This window comes from Nipponia nippon, unplaced genomic scaffold (assembly GCF_047370975.1).
Source record: "Nipponia nippon isolate SJK-2023a ecotype South Korea unplaced genomic scaffold, ASM4737097v1 scaffold_4, whole genome shotgun sequence".
NCBI lineage: Eukaryota > Metazoa > Chordata > Aves > Pelecaniformes > Threskiornithidae > Nipponia > Nipponia nippon.
Window position 1 is genome coordinate 39828350 of NW_028262358.1, and position 21627 is coordinate 39849976.

Consider the following 21627-nt stretch of genomic DNA (forward strand, 5'->3'; position numbering starts at 1 on the left):
GCACCTAAACCAGGTCTTTTTCAAGGTTTCGCTAAGCTTCATTTTATTTTTTTTAAAGAAACTTCTAGTCCGCAAGAGAAATCCCCAAACAGACTTAGGATTATTTTAATTTTCCTCTGTAGTCCAGACAGTTTTGATCTATTACCGGTATTTTGGACATTTCGACTGCCTTCTGCAACGTTAACGGCCAGTCAGCACCCGGCCTGTGCTTCAGATTAAGTTGTTGCCTTCTGCTCTAATGTTCTGATAGAGACTGAATACAAAAGAGCGAGCCCGAGAGAGCTCCTTGGGGTGAAATTAAGCCCAGAAAAGGAATTGTGTGTCTGCGCAGATATTTGCACGGTAGCAAAATTTCTGGAATGTAATAGATTGCTTCTGCAAAAGTCTTTGGGGAAGAAAAAAAATAATAATAAAAAAATCCCTCTACAGAATGATCGAGAGCTACACACACAGAAATGCTTTCAAAACACAAGCATTTAATTTTTTTAAATGTTAAGTGAGATGTAAATATGTACGTTAGCAACAAAGTGCTCAAAAGCATACTGAAAACATATTCCATACACAGTTAGCAATAGAAGTCTGTACAAAAGTAATAAAGTTACACATTATAAAAAATACTCCGTAACTATAATTTAAAAGAGGGAAAAAAGACAAGGGAATTGATTTCTCAGTTCATATAATTTATTGCAGTTAGCACACAGTTTAAAAATTCACCAACACACCAATAGTACAAAACTAAACAGCATTATAAGTTATTCCCCCCTCAGGAAAATAAAACATACTATGATTGTCAAAGCTAGATGTCAGTCTAAGTTTTAGAACAAAAGAAGAATGTGAAACTAAGGAAAGGAAAAAAGCAAATCACTCACGAGGACCACAAAAAAATCCAAGAGAAAGTCCATTTTCCTCAGACACTGATTGTCTTCTCTAACTTAAGAAAAGAATGTAGTTTTAAAACCTAGAAACTATTCAAGTAACTAAAGATAACGCTCCAAGGCCATTTTCACAGCTTTTTTTTTTTTGTTTTAAATGCCATTACAGCCAAATTAACACACATTTGACCAAATATTTCCAAAACAGTCCAGCAATACACAATGGAGTTTTCCATTCAGTATCTTAAGCACAAAAATAGGCTATGTTTACAGTAGTTAAGGCGATCAAATTTTAAACAAAAGCAGAGGAAAAAAAAAAGGGAAAAAAAAAAAGGAAAAAACAGCAAACGTTTTCCATGCTACTCCCATAGACCTTATTTGTAAGTGCAAGACAGGAAAACAAACACTGTGCAAAATGCTTTTGACCTGCGTGTTGGTCATTAAAACCACACGTCAGGCTGCAGTCTCTGCTGCTTGGATACACATAGTCCTTCCCCTGCCCTCCCCCGGCCCCCCTGTCACTCAGGCCTTCCCAGGCCTTTCAGCCCGGGGCTTTTTCTTTTTTTTTTTTTCTTTCTTTTTTTTTTGTTTTGTTTTTTTTTTTTTTTTCAGTCCACAGCCTCTTTTCAACGGGGGGGAAAAAAAAGAACGACCTATTGTGGTGGAGTGGTGCAGCAGGAATCCTACAAATGCTCATCTGGGGAAATGGACGCACCTCAGTTGGAGCTGGCGTGGGGTCTGTGCAATTAGAAGGGGTCTGGGGTTAGTAAATGCACACTGCACATGCAAATCTCGAAGCCTGGTTGTAAACATTCATTTTTTTTTTTTCCTTGTTAACGTAGCTAAATCGGCGACTCGTAGCTTAAGTTCTTCTCAACTTAAAGACAGTGGGAAAGTAAATTTAAATTAGATAAAATAAAAACAGTGCATTTCTCTTCTTCGTAACACCGGCATTTTCAACGGTGTCGGGTTTTTTTCCTAAGGAAATTAAATAATTTTCAACTCACTCGTTAAAGTTATACAATGCAAACAAAGACAAAAATATACTGAAAATCATGCATTTCTGTAGCGTTAATATTTACTTTTCAAGACTCAACTAAGAGCATCAACACAACCTGCCAAGTTCTTTGATACCTCCCCCCGGCCCATGTAATCAATTACAGTATACAATAACAGTAATTCACATTTTTTAAACACACAGTTCATCACTGCTGAAGCTGCAATATCCTTTTTCATCCCAAGCAAACCTTCACGTAAGACAGAGTCCCAGTGATCCCAGTGTACTCTCAGGGTTTTTGTTTTATGTTTTTGTGTTGTTTTTTGTTTTTTTTCCAGTGGGAACTGTCAGAAATCCAGAAGTTGCCATAATAAGTTTTAAGTCAACCGCTTGTTTAAAAATAGATAATCCAGCATTTCAGAAATTTTCCATTTGGGTCTAAAAGCATTCAGGTTTCCAACAGCTAGAAAGGACTCATGCAATTATTAGAAATGTAAAGGAACTGACAAAATCGGGAGAGGATTTCTACATTCAGATTTTAAGAGGAAAAAGATCGAGAGCTTAAAAGAACGCAGTGTTTTGGGGAGAATAAAGCCACGTCCAAATTTTTTGAATTGGAGATTCCTTAGAAGTAAAGTATCCGCTGGCTTCTATTCCAAAAAGGGGGAAAAATACGCTCCGTAATTTGTTACTTTGTCGGATTACCTCTACAGTTCATTTTTATCGGAGTGCTAAATTAGTGAAATATTCATGCTGCCTTAAAGTGCAAAAACAAGCTAATAGCCAAACTTTCAGTTCAAGGAAACAAGATTGCTTTTAGACTGTACCACAACTATATAGATTTATATATATATTATTTATATATATAAAAATTTTATTTCCAAAGTTCTTGTGAGCTATCTTCTAAGGTCCAGTCTCTGACAGTAGGTAAGCTCAGTGCTTCGCTTTTGACAGACAATGAGTTCACCAACTCACAGTGAAACTTCCGAATGTGTCTGTAAAGGTCTCCGGACTGCGTGAACCTGCGTTCACACCACTTACAAGCATGAGGCTTCTCCCGCGTGTGAACCACTGCGTGGCGGCTCAGGTTGTGGGAGTACTGGAAGCTCTTCCCACACTGGGTGCAAGTGTAGGGCTTTTCACCTGAATGAGTCCTCTCATGACGTTTCAAGGTGTACATGCAAGAAAAAGTCTTACCACACAACGAGCAGGTCGGGACATTGACATCGGTAGCAGGCTTGCTGCGGATCCCGTCCTGCTCTCGAAAGTGCGTGCTTAAATGGATCTGCAGGATGTGGGGGCTAGGAAAGACCTTGTTGCAGAGAGGACACATGAAAATTTGGCCAGCGGGGCTAAGTATGTTTGACACGTAAGGGAGCAAGCTGCTGTCCATGTTTCCTTCCACCTGGACTCTCTCGTTCTCTGGAGTTATCATTTCATCATCGCTTGCCTTGTCCTCTCTATCTAGCTCCCTCAAGACCGAATCTTCCCTCATCGGAGCCAGGTGGGCCGGCTCGTACTGTACCCTGTTATTAGTGCTCACACTTTCTTTCACAGTGCTATGTTCCATATCATAGTCATTAGTGCCAACATCACTCTCATCACAGGAAGCCTCTTTCTCCACCTTCACCTGAACCAGGCTGCTTCTAAGCATGTCCTGCGAAGAGAAATAAGAACTGTTCAAATTTTCAACTCCTGAAAGGCTGGACTTGACAGACAGGTCCAGCACGCAGTCAACATCTGCTGAATCCCTCACGGAGGTGACAGACCTCTGGGACAAAGACTCTGTTGAGCTGCAGGGGCTGGCTACTGTTTTTCCAGCTGCTGCTGCGTGCGTCTCTGCCTCTCCGCCAGGCTGGGGAATGCCTGCTGAGTCTGAGGGCAATCTCATCCACATGTTCCCAGGCTCAGCCGCCAAGTCCCTTTTGCTAGGCAGGATGTTCAATTTTTCATCTTCTCCGTCGTCTTCATCGCTGGGCAAGTCTCCTGGCATGTGGCTGCTGCCGTCGGAGAGGCTCTCCACTTTGTCTGAACAACTTGAGGCGTCTTCCTCCTTTTTTGTACTGTCTGCCTCCGTGGTTGCTTTCTCTTTCAGCTTCTTTTTGCAGACTTTGACAATGTCATACATGTGGAGATAACTGGCAGCTGCTAGCACGTCTTCAATGGGCAAGTCTTTGAACTGGAGCTTTCCTTCGTACATGAATTCAAGCAGGAGAGCGAAAGCTGGGGCTGTAACAATGTCGCTGTTCAGATGAACAATGTCCCTTTTGTCCAGCTGGTCCTTGTAAAAGAGGTGGAAATACATGCTGCATGAAGCCAGTACAGCTCTGTGCGCTCGGAACTGGGCATCTCCTACCAGAACAGTGCAATCACAAAGAAAACCCTGATGTCTCTGCTCACTCAGACACTGTAGCAAATGTCTACTGTGGTCAGGAAACTCCATACTGTCTTCATAACCTACAAGCAATGAGATTTTTAAAAATTAAATGTAGGTCGGCATCGTAGAACTTACGAATCCAAGTTATTCCACTCTAAAAACCTCGTATTTATATTGCCAGAATTCTGGTACTGACACCATGCAAAGATTATTTAACACGCATGTACGATGGCAACTCTTTTCCCGATCAGCCACTGAAGTTATTATTTCCTTTCAGCGGTAAATAAGCCATTCTAATAAGCGCATAGGTACATCTGTAATTTTTTTTAAAGTATCACTGCTGTTCATAAAATCTGTTCAACAGTTCTTTTTTTTAGGGAACTTGCTCCAGATTGCATCCCTAGGAGGGCAGACCCAAAAAAAAATTTTTTTTTTTTTTAACACTAAGTTTGAGAGATCACAGAGGGGCAAGAAAAAAAAAAATCAGATCATCAACCTTCTTTTTAAAGTCAAATTGTAGTAAGAGGAGAGGTTTGCGCATGAAGAAATGCTAATATACCCAAATCTGAAGGTCTAAGATTCATAAAGTATAAAAATTATTTACGGGCGTCAATTTATATCAACAGCAAAATCAAGGTTTTTAGAAATTTAGTTCGTGTGGTTTTCTTCTTGTAGTAAGTACAGTTTCAGCTTTCAAACCTTCCCCATACTGTACAATAGAACATGGGCATTTTTTTGCCAACATGCAGAATTTACAAAAGAAAACTAACACCCAAAACGCCAACGAGCACCGCTTCCCCTATGCAGAAGGACAGAAATTTCCCTCCCCTCCCACACCAGCCAGAGTTTGCAGTACCAAACTTAAAAAAACAAAACAAAACAAAACAAAAACCCCTCCTCATTCAACATGAGCGTGTGTGCGTGTGTGCATATTTAAAATCAGTATCCCAAGTACTGTTCTTACCCAAGTATTTTTCTATTCACCTTCCTTGATGATAAAGAAAAAATAAACTTCAAAGAAGTAGAGAAGTCAAAACTCTAATAGAAAGTAAAATCTCTTAAAAACCTGTCTTAATCTATTCTTCTGTGATTGATAGCAATGTTCTCCCAAACCATCAAAGCAGATCGTGGCTCTCTAGGCTGGCAGATATTATTGAAAAATCCTCAACCCTCGCAAACCAAGATGTACTAAAACTTACAACAGAACCCCTACTATATTCTGTAAAATACCACTGCTAGAGTAAAGCACGAAGATTTACAATACAATCACTTTAAGTGCCCCACAGCCAACATCAATCCTAATCCTTAAGAGGGCTAAAAATAAAGATTGGAGGGCAGCTCACAAGGTAGCTGTGATCAAATTAGGAGGCTGAAAGGACAGAGAGGGACGAAGAAGGAAGCTTATAAACATCTGATCCAGCTGACTGTGGCCATATGGCAGCTGCTGCCCAGATAAAGAGATTAAGAATAGAGGAGTGCGATTACAGCTGTCTGGCCAATTCAGGCAGCTCAAATCTACAAGTTCTAAATTAGTCGCAAATACAAAAACTCCTTCAAATAATTATTGTTATGCTGAAATAAAAGATTTCAAATGCTACATGCGAGAAAGAAAAGAGGAAACCAGTCAAGCCATTCTCCCGGGTACAAAAGTTTTTAAACACATAACTGATTTCTATCTTTCAGAAGCACTACAGCTGTATGCTACTACGGTTCTGAGCTGCTGGATATTTAACCGTGAAGTTTAATGAAAGACTTCCCCACAAACACATTTTAGCCAGAACGGTCCTTTTTTAAAAAAGCACGCTTTTGTATATTTCACTAAAACCCCCGTAAAGTCATTTAAAAGATGCAATACAAGAACATAAAGCAGAACTCTCTTTAGGCTTGCCACTAAATCCACTGCAGGTTTGGTCTCAGAAACGAAGAATGAACTTGCTCTCTCCTTCTTCCAAACCAAGACATTCTCACAATATGCATTAAAGTTAATGCTAACAACGTGCCCAAGAACTGATACTCTCCAACTGTAGCCCAAGCCTTTTGAGTAAGTCCACTTATCTATTTAATACTCAATTTCATATATTACCTCTAAACTTGGTTAGAAAAGTAATGTGATTTTTTTTCTGAAATTCAATAACACCACACCAAAACAGAAATATGCTGTATCTAATCTATTGCTACTCCTACCTTTAGTACACATAAACCTGATTAAGTCCTTTCCTCTGAGTCTTGCTGGCTCCAGGTCTGTTAGATCGGTGGAAAAAAAGCAGACTAGGAGAGACAGATGCAAAGTGGAGATGATGTTAGAGAGGAATGAGATACCTTCTCCACACACAGATCTGCACACACTAACTCCCTGTCTGTGTGTTAGAATAAAAGGCTGAGGGATGGCAGGCTGTCAGCTGCTCTGACATCATGTTCAGATGGAAATGCTACCTCCAGCTGTGCTCCTTTTAATGCCATATGCTACTCCTCTACACTCCTGCCACCAGCTTTTTCTTAGGAGAACTTTTCTCTTCTGTTAGTATAAACAAAATACTTCAAAGTCTCTTTTTTTCAAACTTTCTAACAGGGAGGAAAAAAAAAAAAAAAAGAAAATCCTAAACATATGGGGCTCTACTGTATTTGCAGCATAGCAACACTTCTGCCTCAAGTTGGAGGACCGCTCTACGCACTGACAGCGCACCCCGGCCACGGGGCTACCCGAGAAACCCACACCGATTCGGCTTCACGGAGCCCCGAGGTGCCGTGAAAAGGAGAAATTGACCCAACCTATTCACTCAACTCACAGCTCCCCGCTTCGCCGCCGGTCCTTTCAGTTTCAACGCTCAGGCAGCGTAAGCGATACCGAGCGCTCCGACTCGAGCTCATTTAGACCGGCGGAGCGGCCGCCCCGGCCGGGGCACTGCTGCGGCCGCCCTACCCATAAACCGCTCTCCCCCTGCGGGGGCTGGGGCTGGCACCCCTTGACTGCCGGGGCACGGGGACGCCGGCCGGCCCCCGCCCCGCGGGCTCCCGCGGCCCCCTTCCCCCCGCCAGCCGCCCGGCGGGGGGGGGGCAGCGGCAGCCGGCGCGGCCGGGCGCCCGGCCCCTCTGGGCACCGCCGGCGGGATGGGCCCCGCCGGCCTCCCCCCGGCCCCTCCGCGGACGCTCCCGCCCCGCTCGCCCCACACAGCAGGCTCTTCACCTGCCCGCGGCCGGGCGGGGGGGCGAGCCCGCCGCCCCCGGGGCCGGGCCGGGCCGGGCGGGGAGGGGAGGCGCGGCGCCGCGGGCCGGCGGGGAGGCGGCGGCGCGCAGCAAGTTCCCGGCGGGCCCGGCCCCCCCATCCCCGCCGGGCGGCGGCAACTTTTCGCCGGGGCCGCCACCCCGGGCCGGGGCCGGCCGCCCCCCGCGGCGCGGGGGCCTGCTCCCGCCGGGCAGGGCAGCGCCGCCCCCACCCCCGCCCGGGGCCAGGGCCGGGGCCGGGTGCGCCGGCGGCCGCCCCGCGGGGAAGGAAGCAGCTGCCCGGCGCGCAGGAAAAGCCGCCCCCGGGTCACGGCGGCAACAAAAGAAAAGTAACCGGGAGCGGCGCCGGGGCGGCCGGTCCCGCCGCCCGGGGAGGGCTGCCCCCGCCCCCCGCCTCTCCGCCCGGCTGCGCCCACCCCCGCCGGACCCGCCGCCAACTCCGCCCGCCCCGCGGGGCCGCACCGGCCCCGGCCCCGGCCCCGGCCCCGGCCCGGCCCGGCCCGGCCCGGCGGCTGTGTGGGGATGGGGGCAGCGGGACTCACACTCCGCGACGGCCCGAAGTCCCCGCGCTCCCGCCGCCGCCGCCCGCCGGCTCCTCTTCGCTCACTTGCCGCTCCGGGATCGCGTCTCGCCCCCCTCCCGCCCTCCCCCCGCCCGCCCCCCGCGCCCGCTGGCCGCCGCCCCCCGGCCTCCCCCCTGCCGGCAGCTGAGGAGCGAGCGGGGCAGCCGGCGGAGCGAAGCGGGCCCCGCGCTCAGCGGCTCCCCATGGCACCGACGGCCGGAGACGGCGCGGAGCCCGGGGCCGGGCGCGGGGGAGGGGCGGGGCGGGGGCCGGGGGGAGGCGGGCGGGCGGGGGGGGCGCCGGGCGCAGGCAGCGCGGGCGGGCGCAGGCACGGCGGCGGCGGCGGCGGCCCAGCCGGGCCCGGGCTGCGGCAGACAGATGTTCCCCCCCCGCTCCCCACTTCGGACTCCGCTCCCTGACTGACAGCCCGGCCCGCCCGCGCCGCCGCCGCCGCCAACCGGCGCGGCGCCCCGCCGGTGAGTGACAGGCCGCGGCGGGCGCTGAGTGGAGGAGGGCGGCCCGGGAAGGCCGGCGGCGCCGCCAATCGCGGCGCGCGGCGAGGCAGGGGGCGTGACCCGGCGAGGCGCCGAGGCGGAAGGGGGCGGGGCCCCGCCGAGCCCGGGGAGGGGGCGGGGCCGCGGGTGGGGCGATGGCGCAGGGGCGGGGCAGGGGGCGGGGCTTTGCTCCTGAGGGCGCGCGCGGGCTGCGGCCTCGCGCCGGTTGCCGGGGCGGGGTGGGGGGGCGGCGCGGTGCATGGCGGGACGGCGGAGGGGGGACGGGGCGGCAGGTGCGGCCGAGGCCGGGGTCGGCCCTGGCCGTGCGTCGGGGACCGTGCCGGGCCGTGCCCGGGGGCACGGCACTCTGCACTGCCGGCCCTGCGCTCCCGCCTGGCCGCGCAGGTGGTGGGGCACCTGTGCCGCGCTAGGCCGGACGCGGTGGGTTTGTGTGTAGGGGTGCCCGGCCTGGCCGGGGAGGCCTCGGCGGCCGCCGGTGCCGGCCAGGCCGGCGTGGCCGCCCTGAGGAAACCGCCCGGCCCCGTCCTCCCTCGCTTCGCGAGGCGTTTGCCCACAGTCGCCACCGGTCGGGTGCAGGCAGCCCGCCGCCTGACTCGCCCTGCTACCTCAGGGCCGGCCGGCATGGGAGTGCGGTGTAAATTACTGAGAGCACGCAGCCATTAGGAGCCAAGACCGTTATTAGCGTACAATTGCCGCCTTATTATCTTGAGACCCAAGACCTGTCGCCTGCCCCTCCTAAGAAGACCAAGAGATCCACTAAGATAAGGAAACGTTTTGTAAAATTTAGTGAGGGATCCATATCTAAGAGAAACACAAGTTGCTGATGCCTGGTAACTTTGCAGAAGTTGATGACAGAAGCATGTGGATTAACAGATAGGCCATGAGGATGCTGGTGGATGCTGTTGCTGCAAGACCTACAAAAATCTAGTTGCTTTGCTGTACCACATTTATGATTGGATAATTAGAAATACGCACTGGAATATTAGAAATAGTAGGTAATTAGGTGATTGATATCATACCCTTGTATAAAACCCCTAAAGAAAAATCCTTGGGGCATGCCCGGTTTGGCTGGGGCACCTCATGCGCAAGAATAAATATTTACCTTTGTAATTCCATAGTTTGTTTCCTAGCCTCTCTCCTTGGTCGGCACAAGCCAGCTGCGAAATGTGTAACCAGAGTGCCATGGGAGTACGCTTTGGCTCCCCTCTCTTTGAACAGATTGCCCTGCCATGGGCTAGAGTTTCCACCTCCAGCGCTGTGTTTTGGTGCGTAACCTTTGTGCTTCCCGCCGCGGCAGGGGAGGTTATGAGGAGCAGCGCCAGCAGGTCGGCATCGTTTGGGATGTGCGCGTGCCCAGGCCTGCCCGCTCCTGGGCAGCGGTGGGAAGGACGGTGTCCGAGGGGAAAAGGAGCACTCCAGACCTGGCAGTGGTTCACAGGCAGAATGAGGTCGGCAGCTTTGGAGAATACCATGGCTTAATGGTGGGTTAGGATAGGGCAGTGGAGGCCAGGTTTGAAGAGCTAAGGTCTTCCTTAGGAAAAGACTAATCCAAGGAGTTGGGCGTTTCCCCATCTCCCCTTCGGTTTCAGGTAAACGGTTAACACAGGGAACTGTTTTAAAGAAAACAAGGCTCACCAACAAAGAGCCAGAGTTTAAAGAAAAGGAACTCAGTTATTTATTAATAACCAAAATTGATTGAGTAGATACAAAAGCTGAAGGCACGTCCTTAGTCTCCTTCAGTAACACGAAACCGTTATAAAGACACATACTGAATTCTGGCTGTGCCTAATTTATTTGACAGCACTGCTATGTATATCACACAGCAGATAGCATCTAGGTGTCCATATGCTTTGGGCATTACATACACATATATGAAAAAATATATATATATGTACAAAAGAAGACACTTTTCTCTCTGTCCTTTGGTGACCTGATTGCTCATGCAGACCTGGTGTGGGATTTTTTATTTATTAACCTCATAGTGTCTCAGTCCATCTTAGATGCTGTTACAATTCCGTATCTAAGTTTTGTTGTTTTGTTTTTTTTTTCCCCTTGGCATCATGTTCCATATTCCATTATACCTGGAACTCGATGGGGTTTTGTCCTTGTCTTCAAGACACAGCAGCTAAGATGCTGACTCTTCATGTTTCCTGATTGTCTCCTCAGTGCTAATAATCACTTCATCTGAGAAAAATCAGTACTCTATTCCCTGCTGCCTGCCATTTCTTGAACATCTTTCCTATAACTACTAAGCTGCTTCTTCATTCAATTGCAAAAATAAATGTTGAAAGTATTTTAACAGGAAATACTGTTGAAAATAGTTCTACAGTTTTTTTTTTTAATCTGAAACATACAAATAACTTATGCAGTTATATATATTTGAACTGTCAGTGAATGTGCCCGAAATGATTCCATTAACTATGTTGTCCTAGATCTGTAAACTGCATCCTGCCTCCTGCTTCCTAGTATGAGCCATCTCACCAACTGCTCAGGGTCGGTTAGGAAGACCTCGGTTTATGAACACTTACTTTTACAAGTGCAGCTTTACTGAGGGAGGCAGTTTAGTCGTTCTCATGATACAAAACTCTGGGAAAAAAGAAGGCTGCTTAATGTGAAGAAATGCAAAGAATTTATTTGCTAAAGAGGACATTTAGCAAATGGACTTTTTCAGGTCCTTACAGACTTTTACAGGACCTGGAATTTAAAAATAATCTTAAAATAAAATTTCATGGGGCATTACTGTTTATACATTCTGTTCACTTATTCTTTCCTCCTCATACACGTGAACTTAGCTCCTTATGTTTTAAGGTGTACTGAGAAAAATCTTACTGCCCCTTACCTCTTATTTACAGTGCTGACTCCTGATTAAATCAGGTTGTATTTTCTTTTCCATTCTATCATTTGGCTATATGACATTGGGCAAATCACTTTGTCCTCTTTGCCTCCTCAGGCTGGTTCGCCATCGGGGCTACAGGTTATTTCTTACTACAGTTATATTTAAGAGAATGATCTGCAATTACCATTTATATGGCTATTATAATAAAACAATTTTTTTAGTATTCCTAAATAGGAGATGGAGTGAAACAGAAAAAAAGTGAGTGTAGGTAACACTTTAAGATTAAAAATCTTTTTGGCAGTGAGTCAAACTTCATTGATTTAAAACTGGAACCGTTGACATTTGCCTGCGATTTTTTTTTAATGTGAAAGGAACTCTAATTTTTTTAAAGAGTACTTAGAGAGGTTTAAAGACTTAGCATTATTTTAAATATAGAAACAAGATGATAGAAAAGTGAATTAAGAAAAAATCCTGCACAGGGAAAACTCACAAATACCCTGTAGTCCAGTTGATCCTCTATTAGAAAAAATAATAGGAGACGGGTGTTCCATTGGAAGGGATGGTGAAGCCTTGTTGTAAAGGGACATAAACATCTGGCAATACACCTGGTCTCTACACATATTTATAAATCACATCAGGCATCCCAAGGTACCGTAGAGAACACACACAAAAATTAAACCAAGAACATTCATAAGCCAAAGAAAATAAAAATGATCTTGATTTAGCATGGAAAGAAATGAGTCTCATTTACAGCACAAACACAGTTTGGAAAGACACGATGCAATTTTGCACTTCTTGGACCTTTGCACCTGCTGACTTTCATTTATATCCTCCAGGCAACAAGCAAGCCTGAAGGCCTTTGGCTCACAACCAATGCTGACGTTGCAACATGGTGCTACAGGAGCGCCTGCAGCTCTGGTAGAGCCTCCCCGCTCGCCTCTGATATGGGAATGTCAAGGTTTTCCTGGCGTCTTTTCCAAAACGGTTAGTGTGGTGAATCTCCCAGTATTGTTTGTTTCTGCTCAAGATTGATTAATAAGTAGTGAGCTGCTTTGCAGATGCCAGCTTTGCCTGCAAGCCTCAAAATGTCTTCGTCGCATTTGTTTCTGGAGCTTGGGTGGTGCTATGTGCTCTTGGAAACTCTTCTTGAGGACAGTCCAGCAGAAGAGCCTGAGCTGACAAATGTCAAAGGTGCCTGCATGATATTCAGGTTCAGAGCCATAGATTTAGGTGTTAACACAGCTATACAGTGGAACCAGCTGCAAATTTGGCCCTTAATACTTCTTTCTTATACTTGCTCTAACACAATTTTCTACATTTTCTTCAAATTGTAGAGCAGTGCTGTGCTAATTACCATACATACCACCCATTTTTTCCTCCACGGAGAAAAAGAAATTGACAATGAAGACTGCTCATCAGTAGTCAAATATGCCACATTTATGCTCTACAGGTTATTTTGGACCAGATACCATCACCCCTACTGTTTTCATTGATAGGACAAGAGAAGGTGGGTACCCCATTGGTAAATTAAATCTCTCCCAGAATGCTTTGACTAATAGGACTGCAGGTACAGCAGCAAATATCTCCAGGGTTATGTATCCCAGAGAAGTGAAAATTAGGACTTGTGATCATGGCACTCTTGATTTTTTTTTTTAATATTTTTTTTTTTTTAATTGTAGTGAAACTTAATTAATGGCAGTCTGGTTTTCAGAAAAATTAAAAGTTAAATAGTTTCTGGAGCTGCCATCGCACTTGAGGTTCAGCTGATGTCACCATGGAACTGAGTTTTCTCTCTGGGGAGCCAGTGTTGGGGAAGTGCCAAGATAATATAATGCAGCCTTTGCATGAATTGGCTAAGTGTGCATCTTATTGTGCCAGAGTCTGACTGGATCAGTAATTCTTATCAGCCCTAGCTATGCTGGGTAAGCCACCAGGCTGTGCTCAGCTAAGAGCTTTTCTTAGCACGTGGGCCAAAAATTTCTCTCTCCTCTCAAATACTATCACGTAAAGGAGAAGGAGAACCATGCGCCGAGGTTTATCACCGAGGTGGCTGCTAGCATTCACGCTGCAAGCTGAGGACAGGCACCACTATACACTTCCTCTAGGTCCAGCTGTCCTTTTCGGAAGCATAGACTTGTCTAGCTTTAAGCTACAGCTTCTGCTTCACACAGGGAAAATTACCAACATCAGTGACTTCTTTGTTACATCCCAAAACAATTTCAAGGCTCTGCATAAAAATTTGATCATAAAGAGTGGAATTGGCCTTATGGGTGGGGATGCGAACTGGAATTCAATTGGATTTTTTTGTTGAGTATGAATGACATGCACACCATCACTGGAACCAGAATAGAAATGTTTTCTCTCAAAAGACGGCTTGTTTTAGGTACAAAGGAATTGGCTTCACATTTCTAGCCTAGGAACACCTGGCTGCTGGAGTCCAGTCTCCCACAACACTGGCCAACCGCGAACAGATGCTTAGTCCAGGACAGACTTATGCCATGTGCCACCACATGCTCGTGAGAACACACAAGTATTTCCCCAAACATATATAGCAAATGCAAAACCTAGAGTTCAAATAGACAAGAGACAGAGATCATGATGCACTGAAAGGAAGAGAGCGGGAGTGGTTGTTAATTTGTGCCCTGGGCCCCTGCAGTGGTGAAGAGGTACTGGGTGGGACTGCTCAGAAGGTATCTAGATAACTTCCTTCCACAAAACCTTCTGCGGTTCCTGCTGAGGTCGCATAGGTGTGACTGGGTATTGTCGTCGGAGTAATTCTGAGAAAGCTTGAAGGTGTGAAGCCTTTTCAGCTAGTGCGGTGGCCAACGCCAAGCTCTGTAGGATTGCCTTGTTCAGAAGTTAATAAATAAAATGCCAACTTAGTTTTACAAAACCATTTGCTTAATTTTTCTCTCTTTATATGCTGTGTGTGGGTGTACGCATCCGTGTACATTTGAGGGGTGCCCCTTCTACAAGGAAACAAAATAAGTAATAGCCGCTATACTATGATTTCACTATATTTAAAGCAGACCTGAAAAATACAGTATTTAACCAAAACCCAATTAAATTGTCTTATGCTTTTTCTGTAATTTCTTTCCTATCATTACAGATTACAAAGACATTTATGCCTAAACAGAAGCTGTCTTCTTCCAATCAGCCTGCTCTTTCTGCTCAGTTCATTCACTAAATCATTTAATCACCCAAGGCCATATGTTACCATCTTGTGTAAAACGGGTGGAAGAGAAAAAAAATAAATGCAAAAATCTCTGCACGAGAGTGGGTGTCAGCATCCAGCATAGCTCCCACTAGGAAGCACAAAATATAAAATGTTATCACCAGTGAATGTGACTATGAAAATAAACCGAGACAGACAAAAGAAAGAGACAAGGCATTGCAAAGGTGAAGGAGACAGTCTTTGAATCTCAATTCTGGGTGGAAAAGTTACGGACTAAATGTTACTTGTTAGTCCACATGCTTGTATTCTCAATATTCTGCCATTAATAGAGTTGCTGTGCTCTGCTGTAATTAGCTTGAAAGCGCATTAACTCATGCTTACAGTCCTGTTTTTTACATCGCACTAGTAAGACCCTGTCCCTGACTTGGTTCCCTCTTGGCTCTTCTTTTTCTGTCTCTCCATGTACTGATGCACATTTTGTCCCAGGTATTTCTGTGCGGAGTCATATGCTTTTACCACTCGGCTTCAGCTGCTGTTCCCTGTCACGATTACTTCGCGTGGTTTTCTCTCTTGGCACGTTTGCTGGGTGACAGACCCTTGGGAAACACATGGCTTGGAGCAAATCGTGGGGTGTGTGCTCCCATCAGGGAACAAGGAGGCTTGAGGGAAGTTAGAGGTGGAAAATCTATTATTCTTAAAGCAAGGGGACTTTCCAGTTTTACAAAAGGACCCGTAATCCACCTTTTCTTCATACCTTCAGGAAGCTATTGTGTCTTTTCTTGCCAGTGAGCTTGTGACAGTGCTGCAGTTGGAAATGGGAGAGCAGCTGACCGAGGGATCTCCACCGAGAAGCCACTGCTGCTCCCCACTCGCAGAGGCTCCCAGGACAGGGGCATAACACTACAGACTGCAAAAAAACCCCGCCTCTAAAACTGCACATGCAGGTTTATCCTAAGACTATGAAAGCATAAAAGATTATATTTTCATTTGCATGGTTTGCTGGTTTTTATTTGGCAGCTACAATAACAACAGGCTACAGTAAGCCCATAAAACAAAGTGAGAACAGCAGCTCATTTTTGCGGCAGAATGTAATGGCTATGGCTAAAGGGCTTGCATAATTCATCTTAAACCCTTATGCCTCTATTTACTGATGTTTAAATGAAAATTAAACTCTTAGAGCCATAAGGAGGCTTCTGGTATCTGAAACGGGATTTTGATACCGATATTTTTATCCGACCCTACCAGCTGAAAGCTCCTGCCCGTGGCACTGGGAGGGAAGCGGGGAAGCGTTTCGCTGGGAAGCACCACGGCTGGGCAGGGCTGGGTCTCCCCTCCCCTGCCTGCCGCTCCAGGTAGCTCCAAAGCCCGTGGAGGCCCATAAATGGTAGAGGGATTGGCTGGCTGTGCCTGGGAGTCTGACCGGAGAGGTTGCAACCGTAAGCCGTGTTTCCGTGATGGGAGGATGGTCACTGAGGTGACCGGCAAGAGAATATTTACTGCTTTCGCAAACTGAAAAGGTGAAGTAAAGCTGAGACATCTGGTTTCCTCAAAGGCAGCTTATGGTAAGAACATCTCTGTGATTACTCTCCCTAATATACAAGAAGACAAAAGATTCAGCTAAGCATACTGTTAGGGTAGAGAAAGGATTTTTATTTCCCAGAGGCTTTTAGAAGGTTATTTTGTTTGTTTCTCAGATTTTTCCGTGCTATATCATTTTTTTTCCCTCTCTCTGTTCTCCAGAAGATAGAGCAGACTCAGGAAGTGAATTGCTGCTTAGGGAAGTGTCCTGCCTCCAAGCTGACTTATATAGTAGGACATATGGCATAAGTTATATTTGGACAGATGTGAACAAGTAGTCAGTGGATTTGATAAGATTCTTTATTTAAACTAACTTGCACAGTGTCACTGTTCTACCATCTTTCTCTCCTTCCTCAATCTGATCTTTTGCTGGTTTTAAGTATTTTAAATATACATTACGTCTAACTAGTCTGTAAAGCTTTAAATGCATTTAAGAGCATTCAGTCATGGCAACAATATTTCATTTCAACGATTTTCTCCACACTATGATTGGCAAATATCTGCTTTTGGTGATAAAGCAGGCACAGATGATAAATTGTATGAGTTGCAAACCCCAAGTGATTACCAGTTTGAGACAGCCAAGCTCAATGCGAGTCATTTTCATTGATTTGTTTAATTTGGCCCCTAATACTTCATTGCTGTGGAGTTGAGGCACAAAGTAGTTCTGTGCCTCCCACGGGTAACATAGAAATAAATAAATTAAAAAAAGGATCAAATGAATTTCAAGGGATCGATTAGTTCATCTCCCTGCCTGGATCCCTGTCAGGATCATCTGTATCTGGGCTGTTTCTGACAAATACTTGTCTGTCCAGGTCTTGGAAATCTCCAGTGAAGGAGACCCCACCGTTCACCCAGGCAATCCTTCCCACTGCTCCATTAGCCTTTCCAGAGATAAGTTTTCCTGGTGTCTTCTTGCAAGTATTGTTGTAAGAAGCTTGTTATTTCTTGTCCTACCCAGAGTGGCCATGCAGAAGAGTTTATTTCTTCCGTACCCTAATAGCTCGTGTACTGGAGGTCAGCCATCATACCTTGTCCAGCCTTGTCTTCTTTAGATTAAACAGCCCTACATGTTCCTTGTAGGTCACATTTCTCACATTTTGTTTCATTGTTTTCATCTTCTAGTTGGTCCACGTCCTTCTTGGCCATGCCCTGGCTGTGGATCCTGCACTTACACAGTTTATTATGCCTACCGAAGCAGAGAATATTGCTTTCATCCTATCATCTGCCATGCACCCAGCTTTTTCGGGCCATTTTCCAATCTGCCAGAACCATTTTGAATTATAATCTTTCCTCCGGTGTGCTTGCAGCTCATTCCAAGCTGGTGTCATCTGCAAATTTAAGAGTTGTACTTTTAATCTGTTTATCTGTATTGTTAATGAAAAAATAAGAGTTGTATCAAATCTAGGACAGCTACCTGGAGAACTGAACTCAATACAGCCCTTCAGTTTGGCGGCGAATCTTTGGTAATGATCCCTTGTGTATGGCTTTTCAGCCAGTCCTGCAACCACTGGTTAGTTTTGGCTTAATCATGTTCCCTGGTTCAGTCACAAGAGCATCAGGTAGGGCAAGGTTAACAGCCTGGTTGAAGGCAAGCCATGGTGTCAATCACCTCCCCCTTCCCTCAAGGCCTCTTAACCTGTCTCGGAAAGGAACTGGTTTTGTTTAACGTGCTTCATTAATGACAAATCAGTGTGGACCGTTGCACATCTTGTTGTCTTCTAGGTGATTTTAAAATGTTTAATTATTTGTTCCTGTATTTTTCTGAGAAATGAAGTTTGATAACTGTCCCATAATTCTCTTTTCATCCCCTTTTAAGGATAAGCACCCACTTGTGCCCCATGAGTTCTCAAAAACAACTGCTACTGATCATGCAATTGCTTCAAGCAGCCCTTTGATATCCAAATGCTGTAGGATAAGTACAATACAGATTATGAAATAGTGAGCACCTTAGCAATGACTTAATAGAGACTGTTGGGCGGTGCAAAGGAGGGGTCATGGTGCAGCCTTTCACCCCAGCACACCACTTTCTCGCCAGCCTCAAAGGGAGCCCAGTCCCTCACGTTAGCTCCTAAACCACAACTCCGGAAAATTAAACTTTTCTAGCATGTTATAACTCTCAAAAGATAGCGTGGGTGAAAAAATACATTCCTCAAGGCTTGAAAATAGATGTAAGTGGATATTTGGCATAAAGCTAAAAAAAAGAAAAGCCATGGAAATGTATTAACTGCCACAAAGATGGGTTTTAACTGCCAGTGGCGGTTCAGCATACAGGTCGATAACTTGGCCTAATGCTCACCTTTTTGGTACAGACGTGCTGCATAAGCCCATGTGCCATTTTCATTTCCAGCTCCACTTTTTAATGGTTAAAAGCTAATTAAAACATACAGTGGCATTTTGAATCAATATAGCGTATGTACTGCTGCAAATTCTCTCATCAGGCGTGTTGCCCTCAGGAAGCAACATTAACTTCAACAGCAAAATAGGGCTGTGAGCTCATTAATCATCACGCTCAGAGACAGGCTGGGTGGCAGTGGCAGCAGCTCCGCATGTTTCTGGTGGTGAAGATTGGATACAATGGTTAGATATGTGAAGTGTTGCACAAACATTAACTATTACAGCCAACTGTCTTTGCAATTGGCATTTATCATCTCAGCTTTTCAGATTAAAAAGCAGAGGCGGACTGTGAGGTGGATTTTTTTCACGCAGTAAATAGGTGTCAGGCTGCTGTAAGAACTCAGCACCCTGGCCTCCTAACTCTGAAGTCCCCTTATTTCCCTGTAACAAAGAAAGAAAACCCCCATGTGAGCTCTCTGCTTTGGTAAAAGGTGCTCACTGAAGCCAAAAAGATAGGCCTTTGCAGCCCCTTTCCCACTTCTCCCCAGTCAAATCAACCTTAGTGAGATAGGGCTCGCCAGAATAAAGCAGAAAAGGCTCCTCACAGACTCCTCCATCCTAATCTGGCTGGTCACCCAATTTAGCACCGTGCCCTCTGAAGCAAAGGTTCACAGACTCTCTTTTGTGCTAAAACCTGCTAAGCCGTGTCAGTTTTGCTGTCCTTGTTGAGGCCAAGAGCCCTTCTTACCTTTTGTCTGGACTCTTGATGAGCAACCTCCAGGACATAGAGCTGACACTTGCAGTGTGACCCTGAGATTGGTTTGTACCTGATTTTCCTGGGATGTATTGAAGAGCAGAAGGAAAACCTGTATGCTAGCCCTTAGCTTTGTATAGGATTCAGATGCAAGAATTCCAGTACAGACTCTCTTTATTGGGACTTTGTGTTTAGAAGAATTCAAATTTTCCTTTCCATCAAGTCTTTGTTAAGCTTTAGAGCTTTTAGCTGCACATGTACGCTATAGAAGAAGCTGGAGTCACCTCCTGACTGAGTCTATATGAACAGAGGGTGAAGAGTCAAGTTGGGGTTATGGTGTTGCTCTTTGTCTTCCTCCTGCACTTGTTTTCTCCAGTCCATCTGACCACTCTTTGGTCCTGCGAGGAGAGCACTTCGAGGTGCCTGGTGGCTCCCACTGCGTGAGCTCGCCTGAACATGTGGCTTCTTCTCGGGGCACGGTGGTGTGATGGTGGACCCATCTTCATAAAATCTGGAGACAGCATGCGGAAGCATCAGTGATTGGTGAGGACTGAAAAAGTGCTAGGGAACAGAGAAACCTCCGAAGAAAACGAAGTGCTATAGGAGCGCAGGCTGCACATGTATGACGCTGCTGCTGCCTCACAGGGTACAGGTTGAACTCCCCTCTGGTCATCCAGGAGGAAATATCTGCTTCATCCCCACCGTGGTACAACTTCTACTCACCAGCTGCCAGTATCATATTGTCTGTGTACTCCTTCATCTCTGTCCCATATAGATCCATCGGTCCTGCTTTCCTGCACAGTGGAGTTGATTTTTATGCCAGGCAGTGAGTTTCATACCTTCTACTTTCACCTCTGGAGCCATACAGCTTCTAAGAGCCCCTGCCAGCTTTCTCTTCCTTGAGGTGCTAGGGGCCTCGCTTTTGTTCTCTTTTTTTAAGCAATTTTTGAATGGAAGATGGAAGAAAGATCTAGGGGGAGATGTAGGCGCAGAACTAGGAGAAGGGGATGCCTGTAGGACCTGGCGTGGTGAATCAAAGGCACCTTTCCTCAGACTCTTTCAACAGGTTATTTGGCTGTGTGCTGGGGCCAGGCATGACCTGAAGGCAGCTGCTCAAAGAGGTCTGTCCTGCAACGAGGAGGCTTCAATATTAACCCTCAATTAAACTGAGCCAGTGCTCACAGGGACTTCCAGGCAGAAGAAGAAAATAAGATAGTGTAACATTAAGAGGGCACAGGAGAAGGATTTTGCTCTGTAATGGCAAATTACTCACTCAAAAATAACATAAAGAAGGGAGGAAAAAATTAACGAATAAAGTCTGCACATTATTTTAAATCACAGAAGTGTCAAAAATGGTAATGCCTATATCAAGGCTGCCCTAATGTAGCTTTAATTTGCATGCCATTGGCATTGATTTGATGTGAATATTTACTCTCCTATTCAATTAAGAAAATCCATAACTGCCACCATATTTTAATGTTAATGTATTTTTACACAGCTCTCTGTTTACCTTATTTTCTCTTCTATAACATTAACACTTTTTTTTTGTTAAAAAATGTGTGAAAGATTAATTTGTAGAATGACGGGATATGTGGGTGTGTAGCACAGGCCAGATGGAAGGGGTGTAACATGACAGTTTTCTTCGGTGGCTTCGTTTTGTTTTTATTGTTGCAAGCGAGCAAAGTATAACTAAAATTATCATTCCTTCTCTGGGCAAAAAGAACTAAGTGGTAAGTTCCTCTTTTACTCCCCGTGGCTCTCTGTGCTCGCCATGCAGCTGCAACCCTGTTCAGCAGAGCTGACAGGTTGATAAACATTTGTCTAAAACTTTGGCTTATGTATTTGAAGACCATTGTTATTTCAAGAAGGGAATTTGTACGCGGGGCTCCATAATTCTGTACTGTGGAATAGATCTGACTGCAGATTTATTAATAAACAAGAGCAATTTGGGGAGACTTATTAGTCTTCTCTTGGCTGATAAGGGTACACAAGGGTGAAAACAGCCACTAATGTGGAAAAAAGAAAGAAAAAGGAAAAAAATCTATCCAAGACAAAGCCTTTTTAGTCTACGAAGCTATCCATTCAAGAAAGCTTTTTAATTGTTGAAAGAGGGCTGTTCCAAGGCCAAATTCTAATTTACACATAAGTATTGTAGGAGTTTGGTATAGTAAATGTCCTTATTGAAGAATAAAGCAATTAGCACAGTAACTCGCTGTCATCTGGCACGTAAAGGCATTCCAAGAAAAAGTGAAGTGTTGAGGAAAGGAGAGAAATTCAGGACAGCATGTGGGAGAGGAATATGGAGGCTCCTTTTTATGCCACTCAGGAGAAAAGGAGGGGAGAGAAAACCCACTGCAAACTTAATCTGTTCCCTTACCTCATCACAAATTGACCCAAGTTTCTTC

General features: G+C 45.8%; 1 protein-coding gene across 6 annotated transcripts; it reads right to left on the reverse strand.

Moving 5' to 3' along the window:
• Positions 1-659: 659 nt before the first annotated feature.
• Positions 660-8435, reverse strand: ZBTB18 (zinc finger and BTB domain containing 18). Of its 6 annotated transcripts, none has more exons than XM_087776764.1 (3): positions 8384-8435; positions 8011-8042; positions 660-4326 (listed from the first exon to the last, which is right to left on the reverse strand). In XM_087776764.1, the coding sequence occupies exon 3, from the start codon at positions 4310-4312 to the stop codon at positions 2744-2746; it is 1569 nt and encodes a 522-aa protein (XP_087632890.1). In that variant the 5' UTR covers positions 4313-4326; positions 8011-8042; positions 8384-8435; the 3' UTR covers positions 660-2743. The 6 variants fall into 6 exon arrangements, with proteins under 6 accessions (XP_087632890.1, XP_087632888.1, XP_009461762.1 ...); XM_087776762.1 differs by lacking the exon at positions 8384-8435 and adding an exon at positions 6431-6514 and having other exon boundaries at positions 8011-8349; XM_009463487.2 differs by lacking the exons at positions 8011-8042; positions 8384-8435 and adding exons at positions 6431-6514; positions 7033-7050.
• Between the last annotated feature and the right edge of the window lie 13192 nt (positions 8436-21627).

What these genes read in the sequence shown, in the direction of transcription:
- ZBTB18 (XM_087776761.1), bottom strand. Translation starts at nt 7,114, where the DNA reads ATGAGCTCGAGTCGGAGCGCTCGGTATCGCTTACGCTGCCTGAGCGTT. An exon ending in CGGCGGCGAAGCGGGGAGCT is followed by an intron (nt 4,327 to 7,032) that starts GTGAGTTGAGTG and finishes CATTGCTTGTAG; the next exon opens with GTTATGAAGACAGTATGGAG.